This window comes from Capra hircus (assembly GCF_001704415.2).
Source record: "Capra hircus breed San Clemente chromosome X unlocalized genomic scaffold, ASM170441v1, whole genome shotgun sequence".
NCBI classification, from domain to species: Eukaryota; Metazoa; Chordata; class Mammalia; order Artiodactyla; family Bovidae; genus Capra; species Capra hircus.
The window spans coordinates 34,924,706-34,939,299 of NW_017189517.1; the positions used below are offsets into that span (position 1 = coordinate 34,924,706).

The 14,594-nt window shown below is 34.8% G+C and overlaps 1 protein-coding gene across 4 annotated transcripts in view; it reads right to left on the reverse strand.

Moving 5' to 3' along the window:
• COL4A5 (collagen type IV alpha 5 chain) overlaps nucleotides 1–14,594 on the reverse strand; it is a 254,630-nt gene that overhangs the window by 83,654 nt on the left and 156,382 nt on the right. For all 4 annotated transcript variants that reach the window (XM_005700226.2, XM_005700225.3, XM_018044170.1 and 1 more), the window contains exons 14-19: nucleotides 13,523–13,576; nucleotides 13,370–13,426; nucleotides 13,042–13,086; nucleotides 11,355–11,408; nucleotides 9,797–9,838; nucleotides 7,681–7,813 (exon numbers count right to left, since the gene is read on the reverse strand). In XM_005700226.2, coding sequence (XP_005700283.1) covers nucleotides 7,681–7,813; nucleotides 9,797–9,838; nucleotides 11,355–11,408; nucleotides 13,042–13,086; nucleotides 13,370–13,426; nucleotides 13,523–13,576 — 385 coding nt within the window. The remainder of the gene's footprint in view (nucleotides 1–7,680; nucleotides 7,814–9,796; nucleotides 9,839–11,354; nucleotides 11,409–13,041; nucleotides 13,087–13,369; nucleotides 13,427–13,522; nucleotides 13,577–14,594) is intronic.

Genomic DNA, 14,594 nt, shown 5'->3' on the forward strand with positions numbered 1-14,594 from the left:
AACCATCTTTGTTCTTTTTAAAACCATCTTCACTACACTTACAAATTTATTCTTCCAAATAAATTTCAGAACCAGCTTATCAGTTACATTTTAAAAAATCACTGGAATTTTGAATTAGATTAATTTGAATTTAAAGATTAAATTTTGGTAGAATCACCTGTATATAATACTGAATTCCCACATCAAGTAATAATTATATATATCTTTCCATTTATTTATTTATATTATTTAATAATATTTTACAAAGTTATGCAAAGAGATCTTACACATTTTTGTTAGGTTTATTCATGGGTAAATTTGATTGCTAATGTGAATTTTATTGTTGTTACTATTGTTAACTGATTTTTCCCCCTCTTGTATGTTTAATTATTTTCTTGCTGGCTTAGAGCAAATTACTTAAATTTGCAACTCATATTTGGCTACCCTGCAAACATTAAGTTCTGATAATTCGTCATTTGATTCTTTTAGGTGCTCTGAGTAGATAATCACATGGCTTGTGAACAACCAAAATGCGGGGTTTTTTGTTTTCTATCCATATACCTCTTTTCTTCCTTCCAGACTTAGTGCACTGGCTGGGATCTTTAGTATAAGAACAAATAGCATTGGTGACGTTGGTGACCATCTTCATTCTTGACTTGAACGGGAATACTCCTGATGTTTCACCACAAAGTATATTTCCTGCAGAGTCCTGTACTTCCTGTATGAAGTAGACTGCTTCATCAAATTGAGATAGTTCCCTTCCAACCTTAGTTTAAGAATTTTTTTCCTTTTAAAAATAAATAGGTATTAAATTTTTACTTTTTTTTTTATCTATTGTCCTATTCCTTTTTAATATGTCAATGTAGTCAATTAAAGTAATGTTGAACCATCCTTGTAATCTTAGGGTAAATACTATTTAGTCACAAATACATTATTTAATATACTTCTGAATTGATAATATTTAAGATTGTTACTCCTACATTCATAAATAATATTGAAGTATAGTTATTTACTGTGTATCTCCTTGGTGGTTTGGTATCAATTGTTAAATTGAATTTCCTTTTTTAAAAAAAAGAATGTTCTGAAACAGTTTTTAAACTGAGAACTGCCTGCTCAGGAACTTGGTAAAATTCATTCATAAAATCCACCCATAAAACCAATACTTTTTCAGGGAGACCTTTAACCTTCCAAAATCTTCTACGGCAATTGATCTACTTAGGTGTCCTACTTTCTCAGGGAAATTTTTATTAAATTATGTTTTCTGTTTCATGAAGAATGTATATTTCATGTAGAATTTCAAAAATGTTGACAATTATATAGTTTTCTTATAATTCAAGAATTTTAAATGTATTTTATGGTATCTTTTTTTCTTTACTGATTTTGAGTCTTTTCCTGCCTTTATCTTGATCTTACTTTATTTTTACCTTTATCAAGTTTTCCATCTATTTTGTTTATGCTTCTGTTTTAAAATTTTTATTGGCATATAGTTGACTTACAATGTTGTGTTAGTTTCTGGTATACAGCAAAGTCAGTTATACATAAACATATATCCACTCTTTTTTAGGTTATTTTTCCATATGAGTAGAGTTCCCTGTTATACAGTAGGTTCTTACTAGTTATCTATTTTTATATGTGTGTGTGCATGCATGCATGCGCCACATCTCTCAGTTGTGACCAACTCTTTGAGATGCCATGGACTGTAGCCTGCCAGGCTCCTCTGTCCATACATAGCAGTGTGCATATATCAATCCCAATCTTCCAATCCTGCCCCCCCATATTCATGAGTTTGCTTTCTACATCTGTACTTCTATTTCTGTTTTGTAGATAAGTTCATTTGTACTTTTTTTTTTTAAGATTCCACATATAAGCAGTATCACATGATATCTTTCTCTGACTTCACTTAGTATGACAATATCTAGGTCCATCCATGTTGCTTCAAATAGCCTGTGCTTGTTTTATTTCTTACTATTTTTACAACTTAGCTCATTTAAGTTTAGAAAGTAAAAGTGAAGCCACTCAGTCGTGTCCAGCTCTTTGCGACCCCGTGGACTGTAGCCCTCCAGGCTCCTTCGTCCACGGGATTCTCCAGGCAAGAATACTGGAGTGGGTTGCCATTTCCTTCTCCAGGGGATCTTCCGGACCCAGGGATCGAACCCAGGTCTCCCGCATTGCAGGCAAACGCTTTAACTTCTGAGCCACCAGGAAGCCATCTCTAATTTTGTGATCAATTAAGTGTAAGACTTTTGGCTATATTTAATGAATTTTGATATGAAATTGTTTAGCATTTAGTAGTTCATCACCTCCATTTCCAGAGAAGGCAATGGCACCCCACTCCAGTACTCTTGCCTGGAAAATCCCATGGACAGAGGAGCCTGGTAGGCTGCAGTCCATGCGGTCGCTAAGAGTAGGACACAACTGAGAGACTTCACTTTCACTTTTCACTTTCATGCATTGGAGAGAAAATGGCAACCCACTCCAGTGTTCTTGCCTGGAGAATCCCAGGGACGGGGGAGCCTGGTGGGCTGCCGTCTATGGGGTCGCACAGAGTCGGACACGACTGAAGTGACTTAGCAGCAGCAGCAGCATCTCCATTTCTGTTTATCTTCTTTACCTATAGAGCTATTTACAAATGTGTACTTTAATATAAAAATATTTGGTGGTTTTTGTTGTTAATTTCTAACTTCATTTTACTGTGGTCACAGAGTATGGCCTGCATACATATATATTTTTAATTTATTTTTTATTGAAGGATAATTGCTTTACAGAATTTTGCTGTTTTCTGTCAAACCTCAACATGAATCAGCCATAGGTATACATATATCCCCTCCCTCTTGAAACTCCCTCCCATCTCCCTCCCCATCCCACCCCTCTAGGTTGATTCGGAGCCCCTGTTTGAGTTTCCTGAGCCATACAGCAAGTTCCCGTTGGCTACCTATTTTACATATAGTAATGTAAGTTTCCATGTTACTCTTTCCATACATCTCACCCTCTGCTCCCCTCTCCCCATGTCCATAAGTCTATTCCCTATGTCTGTTTCTCCATTGCTGCCCTGTAAATAAATTCTTTAGTACCATTTTTCTAGATTCCATATATGTGTGTTAGAATATGGTATTCATCTTTCTCTTTCTGACTCATTTCACTCTGTACAATAGGTTCTAGGTTCATCCATCTCATTAGAACTGACTCAAATGGGTTCCTTTTTATGGCTGAGTAATATTCCATTGTGTATATGTACCACAACTTCTTTATCCATTCACCTGTCGATGAACATCTAGGTTGCTTCCATGTTCTGAAAGTGAAAGTGAAGTTGCTCAGTCGTGTCCAACACTTTGCGACCCCATGGACTGTAGCCCACCAGGCTCCTTCATCCATGGGATTCTCCAGGCAAGAATACTGGAGTGGGTTGCCACTTCCTTCCCCAGGGGATCTTCCTGACCCAGGGATTGAACCCAGGTCCTCCCACATTACAGGCAGATGCTTTAACCTCTGAGCCGCCAGGGAAGCTTCCATGTTCTAGCTACTATAAATAGTGCTGCAATGAGCAATGGGATACATGTGTCTCTTTCAATTTGGGTTTCCTCAGGATATATGCCCAGGAGTGGAATTGCTGGGTCATATGGTGGTTTTATTCCTAGTTTTTTAAGGAGTCTCCATACCATCTTCCATAGTGGCTGTATCAATTTACATTCCCACCAACATTGCAAGAGGGTTCCCTTTTCTGCACACCCTCTCCAGTATTTACTGTTTGTAGACTTTTCGATGAGGGTCATTCTGACCAGTGTGAGGTTATATCTCATTGTGGTTTTGATTTGCATTTCTCTAATAATGAGTGATGTTGAGCATCTTTTCGTGTGTTTGTTAGCCATCTATATGTTGTCTTTGGAGAAATGTCTGTTTAGGTTTTTTCCCCACTTTTAGATTGGGTTGTTTCTTTTTCTGGTATTGAGCTGCATGAGCTGCTTATATATTGTGGAAATGAATCCTTTGTCATTTGTTTCATTTGCTATTATTTTCTCCCATTCTGAGGGTTTTCTTTTCACCTTGCTTATAGTTTCCTTTGCTGTGCAAAAGCTTTTAAGTGTAATCAGGTCCCACTTGTTTACTTTTGTTTTTATTTCCATTACTCTAAGAGGTGGGTCATAGAGGATCTTGCTTTGATTTATGTCATCAAGTGTTCTGCCTATGTTTTCCTCTAAGAGTTTTATAGTTTCTGGTCTTACATTTATGTCTTTAATCCATGTTGAGTTTAACTTTGTGTATTGTATTAGGAAGTGTTCTAATTTCATTCTTTTACATGTAGCTGTCCACTTTTCCCAGCACCATTTATCGAAGAAGCTGTCTTTGCCCCATTGTATATTCTTGCATCCTTTGTCAAAAATAAGGTACCCACAGGTGCATGGGTTTATTTGTGGGCTTTCTATCTTGTTCCATTGGTCTATATTTCTGTTTTTGTGCCACTACCATACTGTCTTGATGACTGTAGCTTTGTGTGCAGGCTATGTTGTGTGCTAAGTTGCTTTAGTCGTGTCCGACTCTTTGTGACCCCATGGACTGTAGCCCCCCAGGCTCCTCTGTCTGTGGGATTCTCCAGGCAAGAATACTGGAGTGGGTTCCTCCTCCAGGGGAAGAAATGCTACCCAAAAGAAAGCTGGTTTAGCAATTCTAATACAGTATGAAATAGAATTAAATGCAAAAATTCATTATAAACAGATATTTCATATGGATAAATAGACAAATTATACCACAATGATATAAAAGTCATGAAACTTACTCATCTAAAAATATAACCTGAAGTCAGGAAGCTTGATTCCTCTAGCTCCATTCTTCTTTCTCAAGATTGCTTTGGCTATTTGGGGTCTTTTGTGTTTCCATATGAATTGTGAAATTTTTTGTTCTAGTTATGTGAAAAATGCCACTGGTAATTTGATAGGGATTGCATTTAGTACTGTAGTCATTTTCACAATATTGATTCTTCCTACCCAGGAACATGGAATATCCCTCCATCTGTTTATGTCACCTTTGATTTCTTTCATTAGTGTCTTATAATTTTCTGTGTACAGTTCTTCTGTCTTAAGTAAGTTTATTCCTAGATATTTAATTCTTTTTGTTGCAATGGTGAATGGGATTGATTCCTTAATTGCTCTTTCTGATTTTTCATTGTTATTATATAGAAATGCAAGTGATTTCTGTGTATTGATTTTGTATTCTGCAACTTTGCTAAATTCACTGATTAGCTCTAGCAATTTTCTGATAATATCTTTAGGGTTTTCTATGTACAGTATCCTGCATACACTTTTAAAAGATTTTTTCTGGTCTAATAGAGTCAATTTCTTGACTACACAATTTCAAAGCTACATACCACAAATACTTCATGTGTGTTTGAAATGAATGTACATTCTCTGCTGCACAAAATTTTTCTCTCTCTCTCAAAACTACAGCTTGTGTTACTCAAATCATTTATATCCATATTTATATTTCACTTCCTTGATATACTGGGGAATTTCCAATTTATCCCTTGTAGTTTATCAGTTTTCACTTTTCATATTCAAAGCTATAATTTTAGATGAGTAAGTTTCATGACTTTTATATCATTTGTGGTATAATTTGTCTATTTATCCATATGATATATCTGTTTATAATGCATTTTTGCATTTAATTCTATTTCATACTATATTAGAATTGCTAAACCAGCTTTTTTTTTTGGTAGCATTTGCTTAACATTTTCTCATTGCTTAATTTTCATATTTTCTACATTATTTTACTTTAGATATGTCTACCGTGCACAGCATATAGATTTTATTCCAATTTTATTTTAGCTTTTGTTTATTAATCAGTGTTAAGTCCTTTCATATTTATTGAAGTTACTGATTTGTTTTTAACTTCTTCTTGTCAGTTTATGTTTTTCTATTTATTCAGGTTTATCTGTGTCTGTTTTGTCCCAAACCTAACTTATATTACAAAAGTAAAGATTTTGGTCATCTTTCTTCAACAAGTAAGTAATATATATTATTTTAATTCTTTTCTAGTGGTTACTATTAAAATGTTTAACCTAGGGACTAAAATCTGTATTTTTGGAAAACCTTATATAATTAATAGTATTTATATTCTCTCCCTCTAACAAGGCAATAAACCATAAAATTCACTTCCCCATTCTCTCTGTACCTTTACATTCTATGTTAGTAGTATGTACAATTATACTTCCATATTGTTAGTTAAAATATTTGTTATTTTTTATGATCAATACTTATTTAGACTTAAAATACTTTATTAATATCTTTCTTAACCATTCTTTCTTCTATGTTACCCACCCCTACTCCCAACTTCATCTTGAATTCATTTCCTTCTTCTTGAAGTAAAAGCTCCAGTAACTATTTCAGAGATCTGGAGGTCCTCATCTTCACTTTAGGATGACAGTTTGATGTAATATAGGATCTCAAATTCATAGTTATTTTTCCTTATTACTTTGAAAATTTGCCCCATTATCTTCATCTGACTCTCACTGCTTTGTAAGTGATCTGCTTTGGGTCTCAGACAGTTTTTAAGAACTTCTTTTTATCCTTAAATTCTAAAATGTCCTTACAATGTGTTTAGGTATATATTCTGTATTAATTTTGTATTATTATTATTACTTTTGTTTTGTAATTCATAAGCCTTTTTACAGGGAAATATGCCTTTTTTAAATAGCTATAAGTTTTAACCATTAATTTTTCAAATATTGCTTCTTGTCCTATTCTCTTTTTCAACTCCTTCATGTTGGATTTTGGGACACCTAGCTTTATCCTTTGTGTGTCTTACATTGTATTTCATACTATCTAACACTTTAAATTTTTTGCTATATCCTTGGAGAATTCCTTATCTGAATTTGCCAGACACAGTTATGTCTTTAGTCCACTACCTTAAAGACAGAAATCCAAAGGGTATACTTTGACAAAATGGGACCCACAACTTATTCTCTTTCTTCTTGGCAGAAACACTGAGCATCACTCATCTCATCATGTTAACATTTCATTAGGCAAATATTTTTTTATGGAAAAGTAACCATAATTTATTAAATACTTATGTGTGACAGATACTGTACCAGATTTTTTTTTCAAATTTTACATGAGAGGTATGCTATCACCTCATTTCAGAGAACATCCAAATAAACATGCTAAACAAGGGCACTGCTCAATTAGCAGCCAAATTAGAAGTGCTCTACTGTACTATGTATCTGCAATAAGGAAGTGATATAAAATTAGTACTGAGCTCCAAGATTTTACTGCACAGCAAAATCGCCATGGGGATTTCTAGGTAAATGTTTCTGGAATTCTAAGTGGATAGTGCTGTTTACTACATAAAAATACAGTAAATCTTACATAACTAGGCATCATTAGTACAATGTTTCCTATCATAACAGCATGAAAGGTACAATGATGAATATTTGGGTCACAATAATGTTTGGTGTAATTTATTAATAACAAAAGATAGAAATGGTATTTTTTATTGTAAGACAACACTATTCAAGTAATTCTGATTTTTTTTAAGTATACATGAGGAACTTGGAAAGGTTATAGTGAGAGCTGAGGAGTTCCTGTCAATTAAAAAATACTGATGTCTTCTAGTGCCATGCTCACCCTGGAACTAGTATGATAATACTGTATACATGGATTAGTAAAGATACTATAAACACAAGGGTATTAAGTATAGTACAGTCTCATTTACCTGGAGGTCCAGGAAGGCCTGGTGGACCTTGTATTCCAGGAAATCCTCGATCTCCTTTATCTCCAGGCAAGCCAGGTAACCCAATGTTTCCTTTTTCTCCTACAGTTACACCAGTCCCAGGCCTAGGTATTACCTTTTTTATGAAAGAAAAAATAAAGGAATTCAAAGAGAAAGAGACTTGTTTTTCTGAAAATAACCTGGTAGATCCATATGATTACAATGCATCATTTTCACAAAGTGTTCAGATGCAAAATCATCAAGACCACCTTACATAGATTGTGAGCAGCACGCTTCAACAGATTAGAAAATATCCAATGTCAGTATCAATATTACCATCCACTTGAGCCCCAGGCTTACAGAGTTAGAATTATGTTTGATGTCTCTTATCATTCACATTCAATTCACTCCAATCACCTAAGCCTTATAATTCTTTGTTTAAAAAGTCTCTCCAATTTGTCCCCTTCTTTCCTGTGACAGCTTCTATCCTTACCTCACACTTGGACTAACAGAAACAACTCTGAGATTTTCCCTTTAAATCCAAATCTACTACTAGGATACACTTCCTCAAAAAGGAATTTTTCTGTGTTACGTTTCCTGTTAGACCACTCATAATTGTTCATTCCTTCTTACTATATGTCACTTTATACCCTTGACTCTAAACATACTTCTCACTCCCAATACCTCTCTCATCTGTTTCACGTCCTGTTAGTTCCAGCAATGACTTTTTAGGAGAGCGAAGTCTGATTGTAACCACTTCATGCATCTTGCACATTCCTGCATTTTCCTTTGAATGTGCCATTCTAAATATCTATAATGCCTTCCCATAATCTTTCTCTTTGCCAACTCATATTTTTTCTTAAAAAGAAAAAGAAAAGTCATTCTTCCAGGAGGGCTTTATTAGTTAAAATCAACTAGCTAATAATTCCCTATCTTCTTAGAACCTCATGCCTAAAGAATTTTATATTAAATAATCTAATATGAAGAGGTTAACTTCATAGAGTTATAAAGGTAAAGTAAGCTTTAGATTTAAGCAACTATCAGTCTGAGATAGAAATTATCACCTACTGGTAATATTCATCCTGGCTCTTTTGGATACAAGAAATATTCAGACAAATGGACATTTGTGGGACCTAGAATTGGGATAGTAGTTCAAAGGGGAAGTGAGCTATTGAACAGGACATACTCTCAAAATTTCCATTTCTTCTGATGCTCATCAAAATTGTATCATCTCATTTTTTAGAAAAATTATTTGTTAGAAAAGTAAAATTCTGATTTTAAAATGAAAGCAAATAAAAACTGTCTTAACATCTTCTTTAAATATAATACACCCTCATCATTGGATTTGGTAAAGTACCAAGTATCAATATTTAAGACTCACTATGGACAAAAATAATCAAATAAACATTATTCAAACGTCTTATCATATAGGGTTTATGGCACTTGCCCCTTTGCAACTTTAGTGAAGTCTAAAGCCAGGAGTCTTAGCAAATTTCAATGAAAGGAAAACCAATATCAACTGCAACAGAGATATTTTATTCTTAATAAGAATGAAAACATATGTGACTAGAATTTCATGGTAAATACAAATATGACAGAAAAGTTGTAAACCCTTCAAGTATTCTTTTATAGAGTAGTTTCCTGCATTTGTTATGAAGAGCCCCTAAAAGCACACACTCCGGGAAGAAAGAGGTGTGAATCAGACAATTACAAATTGAGAAAAGCTATTAAGACCAAATCCATCTTTCTTCTGAGCCCTGCAGGGGGAGGGACCAATCCCTAGTTCCCCAACAGTTTCATTTTTTGAACCTTTGTAAGCAACACTTGCACCACCTGCTGGTTACTTAAGAAATGATTTGGCAATCATTATGCAAAAAAACCTAATACCATAATTTTGGAGCTTTATTATGGAGAAATAATACACAGGCAGACCAATACGAAAACTCCAAGGTCAACCTCACTGAAGTTTTAGATGTAAAGACTTTTAAGACAGGAGGAGTTGATAAAGACTTGGAATTTTGTGTTCTATGAGGAAAAGGTATGGAGTATATAATTAAGACACAAAATTTTAAATGCACTAATAAATTTAATAAATAAAAATTGAAAGAAAAAAACTTACAAGTCCAGGAGGCCCAGGTGGGCCAGTGTCACCTTTTTGACCCTGTTCAACACAATTATACAACAGATTAGTAAAAATCACATGAAAACATCAATTTCCTCAAAAATATAACTGATAAGTTTCATAAAGACCCAGAAATACACAATAAAAAATATCAAAGAGAAATACAAAATGAGTTAATAAAACACTACTTAGCTAAGCCTAGGAAAACCTGTGCTGTTATGTCAGATTTACAAGCTATATGATGCTGACCAGATCAACTAACTTATTTGCCTTATATATAGACCAGACTTCTAAGGTATTTCTAGTGGTAACATAGAGAAGACACTGAATAAAAAAATTGGTATTACTAGAATCAGCTAAAAATCTTTACCCTTTTCTTACATTTAACCATGTCTTTTTCAAAAAACTTGTCAGGGTCATAAACTTAGTGTCATTTCCATTAGTGACATATTTTAAAGCTGATGGAGTTAACTATCACCAGGAATAGCTAATAAATCATAATTGGTTTGTGACTTTGCTCTTAGAATCTACTGAAAGACAAATTCAGACAAAGCTGTTACCCTTAACCAGCAGATACAACAGGTGAAGATCCCAGTATTCAACTGTTACTCCACTGGCCAAGACCCGAGAATAGGTGTACCTCTCACACCTCTACTCTCATTCTAGACTTTTTCATAGAAACCTTTCGTCTATCTATAAGCTTCTTTTAGTTTAAGGAGATACTCTGTCCTATAACTTCACATACAACTAGAAAAACAAAATTTTATTCTTTGAGTATTTATTATCTTCCTTTATTCTAGCTGTGCCTCTTAAGCCAGTCTAGAATTTGGATCTAGTTTAGAGATACAATCATCATTAAAACATGTACCCTCTGGGTACATTCAAGTTTCTCACATGTTCCTGTCCCTGCAAAACAAAGCTTTTAATAGAAAGCAATTAAAGACCAGAGAGATTAGAAAAATGGATGTTTTGTGATCTGCTATAAATATGGGAATTTGGGGCTTCATATATTTTTTTTCAAAGTCACTTTTGAAATAGGGAACTAAATAAATGACTTCAGTCAGGCTCCATGGCCAAATGAAAAAACAACAGCCAACAACCACAATAACAAAAAACAACAACAAGGAATTAGCCACAGGCTTCCAGACAATAATTGCCTAGAGAATGGAAATGTTTAGTGGCAACATTCTAAATTCACAGCTATAAGCCTTTTTTAATATGAGGGCCTCACTAAAATAGTGCTGAATCTTCTTTCTGGAGAACAAAAGTTTTGCCGATACATGCTCAAAGTAAAGGCATCAGCTTTTAACCATGGAAATGCTAAAGTTAAACAATTCTCCATGTGTTTCTATCAGATGGACTGTGATTTAGGATAGTGAATGAAAATTTAGGGAATTGGCATAAGAGAAAAGGGAATAACATCAAAAGATGGATCAAGAAGGTGTAGTTTGAATACAAAAGCTAGTTACTTAGAAATTTTTCATTTATAACTGGGATGAAAAGAATTGTGCTCATCAGAATAAAAGCAGTTCCCTAGGCGTTTTAAAATTCTTACCTTTTCTCCATCTCTTCCTGGTTCACCAGGGTAACCAGGATCACCAGGCAAACCCTTTAAAAACACAGAAGACAGTGACATCAGCAAAAATGGTGGAATAAGAACCTCCAAAATTCCTCTCCTCCATAAAAGCACCAAGGACATTGACAAAAATGGTCAATCTTTTTAGAACTCTAGAAATTAAGCAAGGGTTTGCAGCAATCCAGGAAATGTATTTTTTTGGGAAAAAAAAGACTGAACCTTGGTAAGAACAAAGTGGTTTGTGGCTCTATTTCCATCACCCTTCCTCAGTTTCACAGCAGCCTTGAAAACTAACAGCTCACAATCAAGGGAAAGCATAGCAGCAACCAGAAGGGAAAGAACCCGGCTGAAGCTTCTTTAAAGCCCCATCCCAACAGAATTTCATTTCTGGTGGTTCCCAGAAAGATCCCATTACTTGACCTAATTTTACTTCTCCCAGTGCAAAGAGAGAAAAGCCTTTTCCCTAGGGATATCTGTCAAAAACAGAGGCAATTGTTGAACATCATGATTGCATAAATCATTGTTTCAAAAGAAGACAGGAACTGACGTCCTGAATTGGAACCCCGCCTCTGGAGAAGGGAAAGGTTACCCATTCCAGTATTCTGGCCCAGAGAATTCCATGGACAGTATAGTCCATGGGGTTGCAAAGAGTTGGACACGACTAAGCAACTTTCACTTTCACCATTTTATATGTTTAAGCCATTGGTGAAGCTACAGTTTGTAAGTTGAGGACTGCCTGTTTAGCAAAATTATTTAGAAATCAATTTATCTGATTTGATTGAATATTACTTTACAACTTCCAGTCTTATTAAGAATGCTCCCTTTCCTGCAGAGTAGTCTCCAAATTTCATCAAATTTTCTATCTGTCTTTGAAAACATCTTTTAACATCTATGGTGGATACTCCTGATACTAAGGCTGCCTGAAATAATGTTCCTGGACTTCCACATTTTTACTTGCCTCTTTTTTGGTAGTAATTAGAATTATATGTCAAAACTTTAACTGGAAAAAGAAAACTTATGTTCACACAAAACAGAGTATGTGACGGTTTTTAGCAGTTTATTCATGATGGTAAAAACCAGAAACAACCAAAATACCTTTCAATGAGTAAATGTATCAACCTTGGTACTCCATATAGTCATATACTGGTCAGCAATTAAAAGTGAATGAACTGCTGCTATACAATACAGTGTGTTATACTATGTGAAAGAATTCTGATTCAAAAAGCTGTATACGCTGTGACTCCATTTTTATGACACTCTGGATAAGCAACGTTACAGAGATGGAGAACAGATCAGTTGTTTCAATGGACACTGGGTGAGGGGAGGGGAGGGAATAACTACGAAAGATCATGAGAGAACTTTTGAGAGAGATGGAACTGTTTTTTATTATGGAGATTGATACACAACTTATGTGTTTGTCAAAACACACAGAACTGTGCACCAAAATGGTTCATTTTACTGTATACAAATGATATCTCAATAAATCTGACTTTAAAATCTATCTTGAAAAACAGAGAAATTTCAAATTCATATTTAAAAGAGATGGAAAGGATAGTTTCTATTCATTTAAACTATTTTCAAACCCAAGCCTCTTTGCCATCCTGCTTCTTTACCAACATGTACAAATGTTGCCATTTAGAGGACAGGGTGGATTTTAAATACTCACTGGAATTCCTGGTTGGCCATTCTCTCCATCTTTGCCTGGTTTACCCTATTTAGGATTCAAGGAAATATAATAATATAATTTTGTTATTTAGAAATGCAAGGTTAAAGGATATAACAAGCTTTCTTCCAGCCTGGGACTCTCTTCAGTAGACTTTCTAGACTTTAATGTTATAATAAATAAATAAATATGTCATTCATGCCATTTTGAGGGAATGAAGGCAGAATTTAAGAGGAAAAAATAAAATTACACACATGCACAGTGCATGAGTATGTGCACAAAGACATGTTTGAAAATTTTTGTAAAATTTATTAGAAGCCATAACACTTACTCTTTTGCCAGGCTCTCCTTGCTCACCCTTCTCACCTTTCACACCACCTGGAGGACCCTATACAGACAAAAGTAATTTTACATTGGTTCATGCAGTACTATGTGAGATTATCAATCTACATTAAATGATGCTAAAGAATTTTAGGTTACTTACTGGAGGACCACGTATCCCTGGGGGTCCAGGAGGCCCTCGGTCACCAGGAAGTCCCTATGCAGTGGCAGGGAAAAGGAAAGCAATATTAAAATTGTTAGTACTGTTAGGAACAATTTTAACTAGGTGAACTACAGACTCATGTACTATAATCAAAGATGTTTCAAATTCAAAGTTGAACTCTACTAGGCAAAAAAAATCTAGGCCCATCTTTGCTTATTTCAGTTAATTTTTAGTGTATGTACAAGCCAAGTTTTGAGGTAAAGAGCAAGAAAGCACTTCAAAGTAAAGTACTAATGATTTTTTTATTCTTATAAAATATTTTGTAATCATATAATTTGATCCCCTCATCTACTCTACTGCATGTATGCTAAGTCGCTTCAGTCCTGTCTAACTCTTTGCGACCCCATGGACTGTAGCCTGCCAGGCTCCTCTGTCCCTGGGATTCTCCAGGTATGAACACTGTAGTGGGTTGCCAAGGGCATCTTCCCAACCCGAGGATCAAGCCAGTATCTCTTACACCTCCTATATTAGCAGGCAAGTTCTTCACCACTAGTGCCACCTGGAAAGGCACCCCCGCCCCCGGCAAATATGGAACACTTCATGAATTTGCATGATATCCTTGTGTAGGGGCCATGCTAATCTTCTCTGTATCATTCCAATTTTAGTATATGTGCTGGCGAAGAGAAGCAATTTATCAGTAATACCATCTTTCTCCCTAAATAGTGAAATATAGAAAACATGGTCATCTAAAACAGTGACAATCTTACAATGACTTAATTTTGTACATAAAGGCATTATTCATAATAGCCAAAAATGGGAAAAAAGTCAAGTGTCCGTCAACTGATGAATTAATACACAAAATCGGGAATATACATGCCAAGGACTATTAACTCAGCCATAAAAAGGAACAAAGTACTAATACACACTACAACATAGATGAACTTGAAAAGATTATAATAAAAAAGAAACCAGAGAATATCATATATTATATGATTCCATTTATATAAAAGGTCCAAAAATAGGCAAATCTTTGGAGCCAAGAATTAAATTAGTGGTTTCATTTAATTAAACT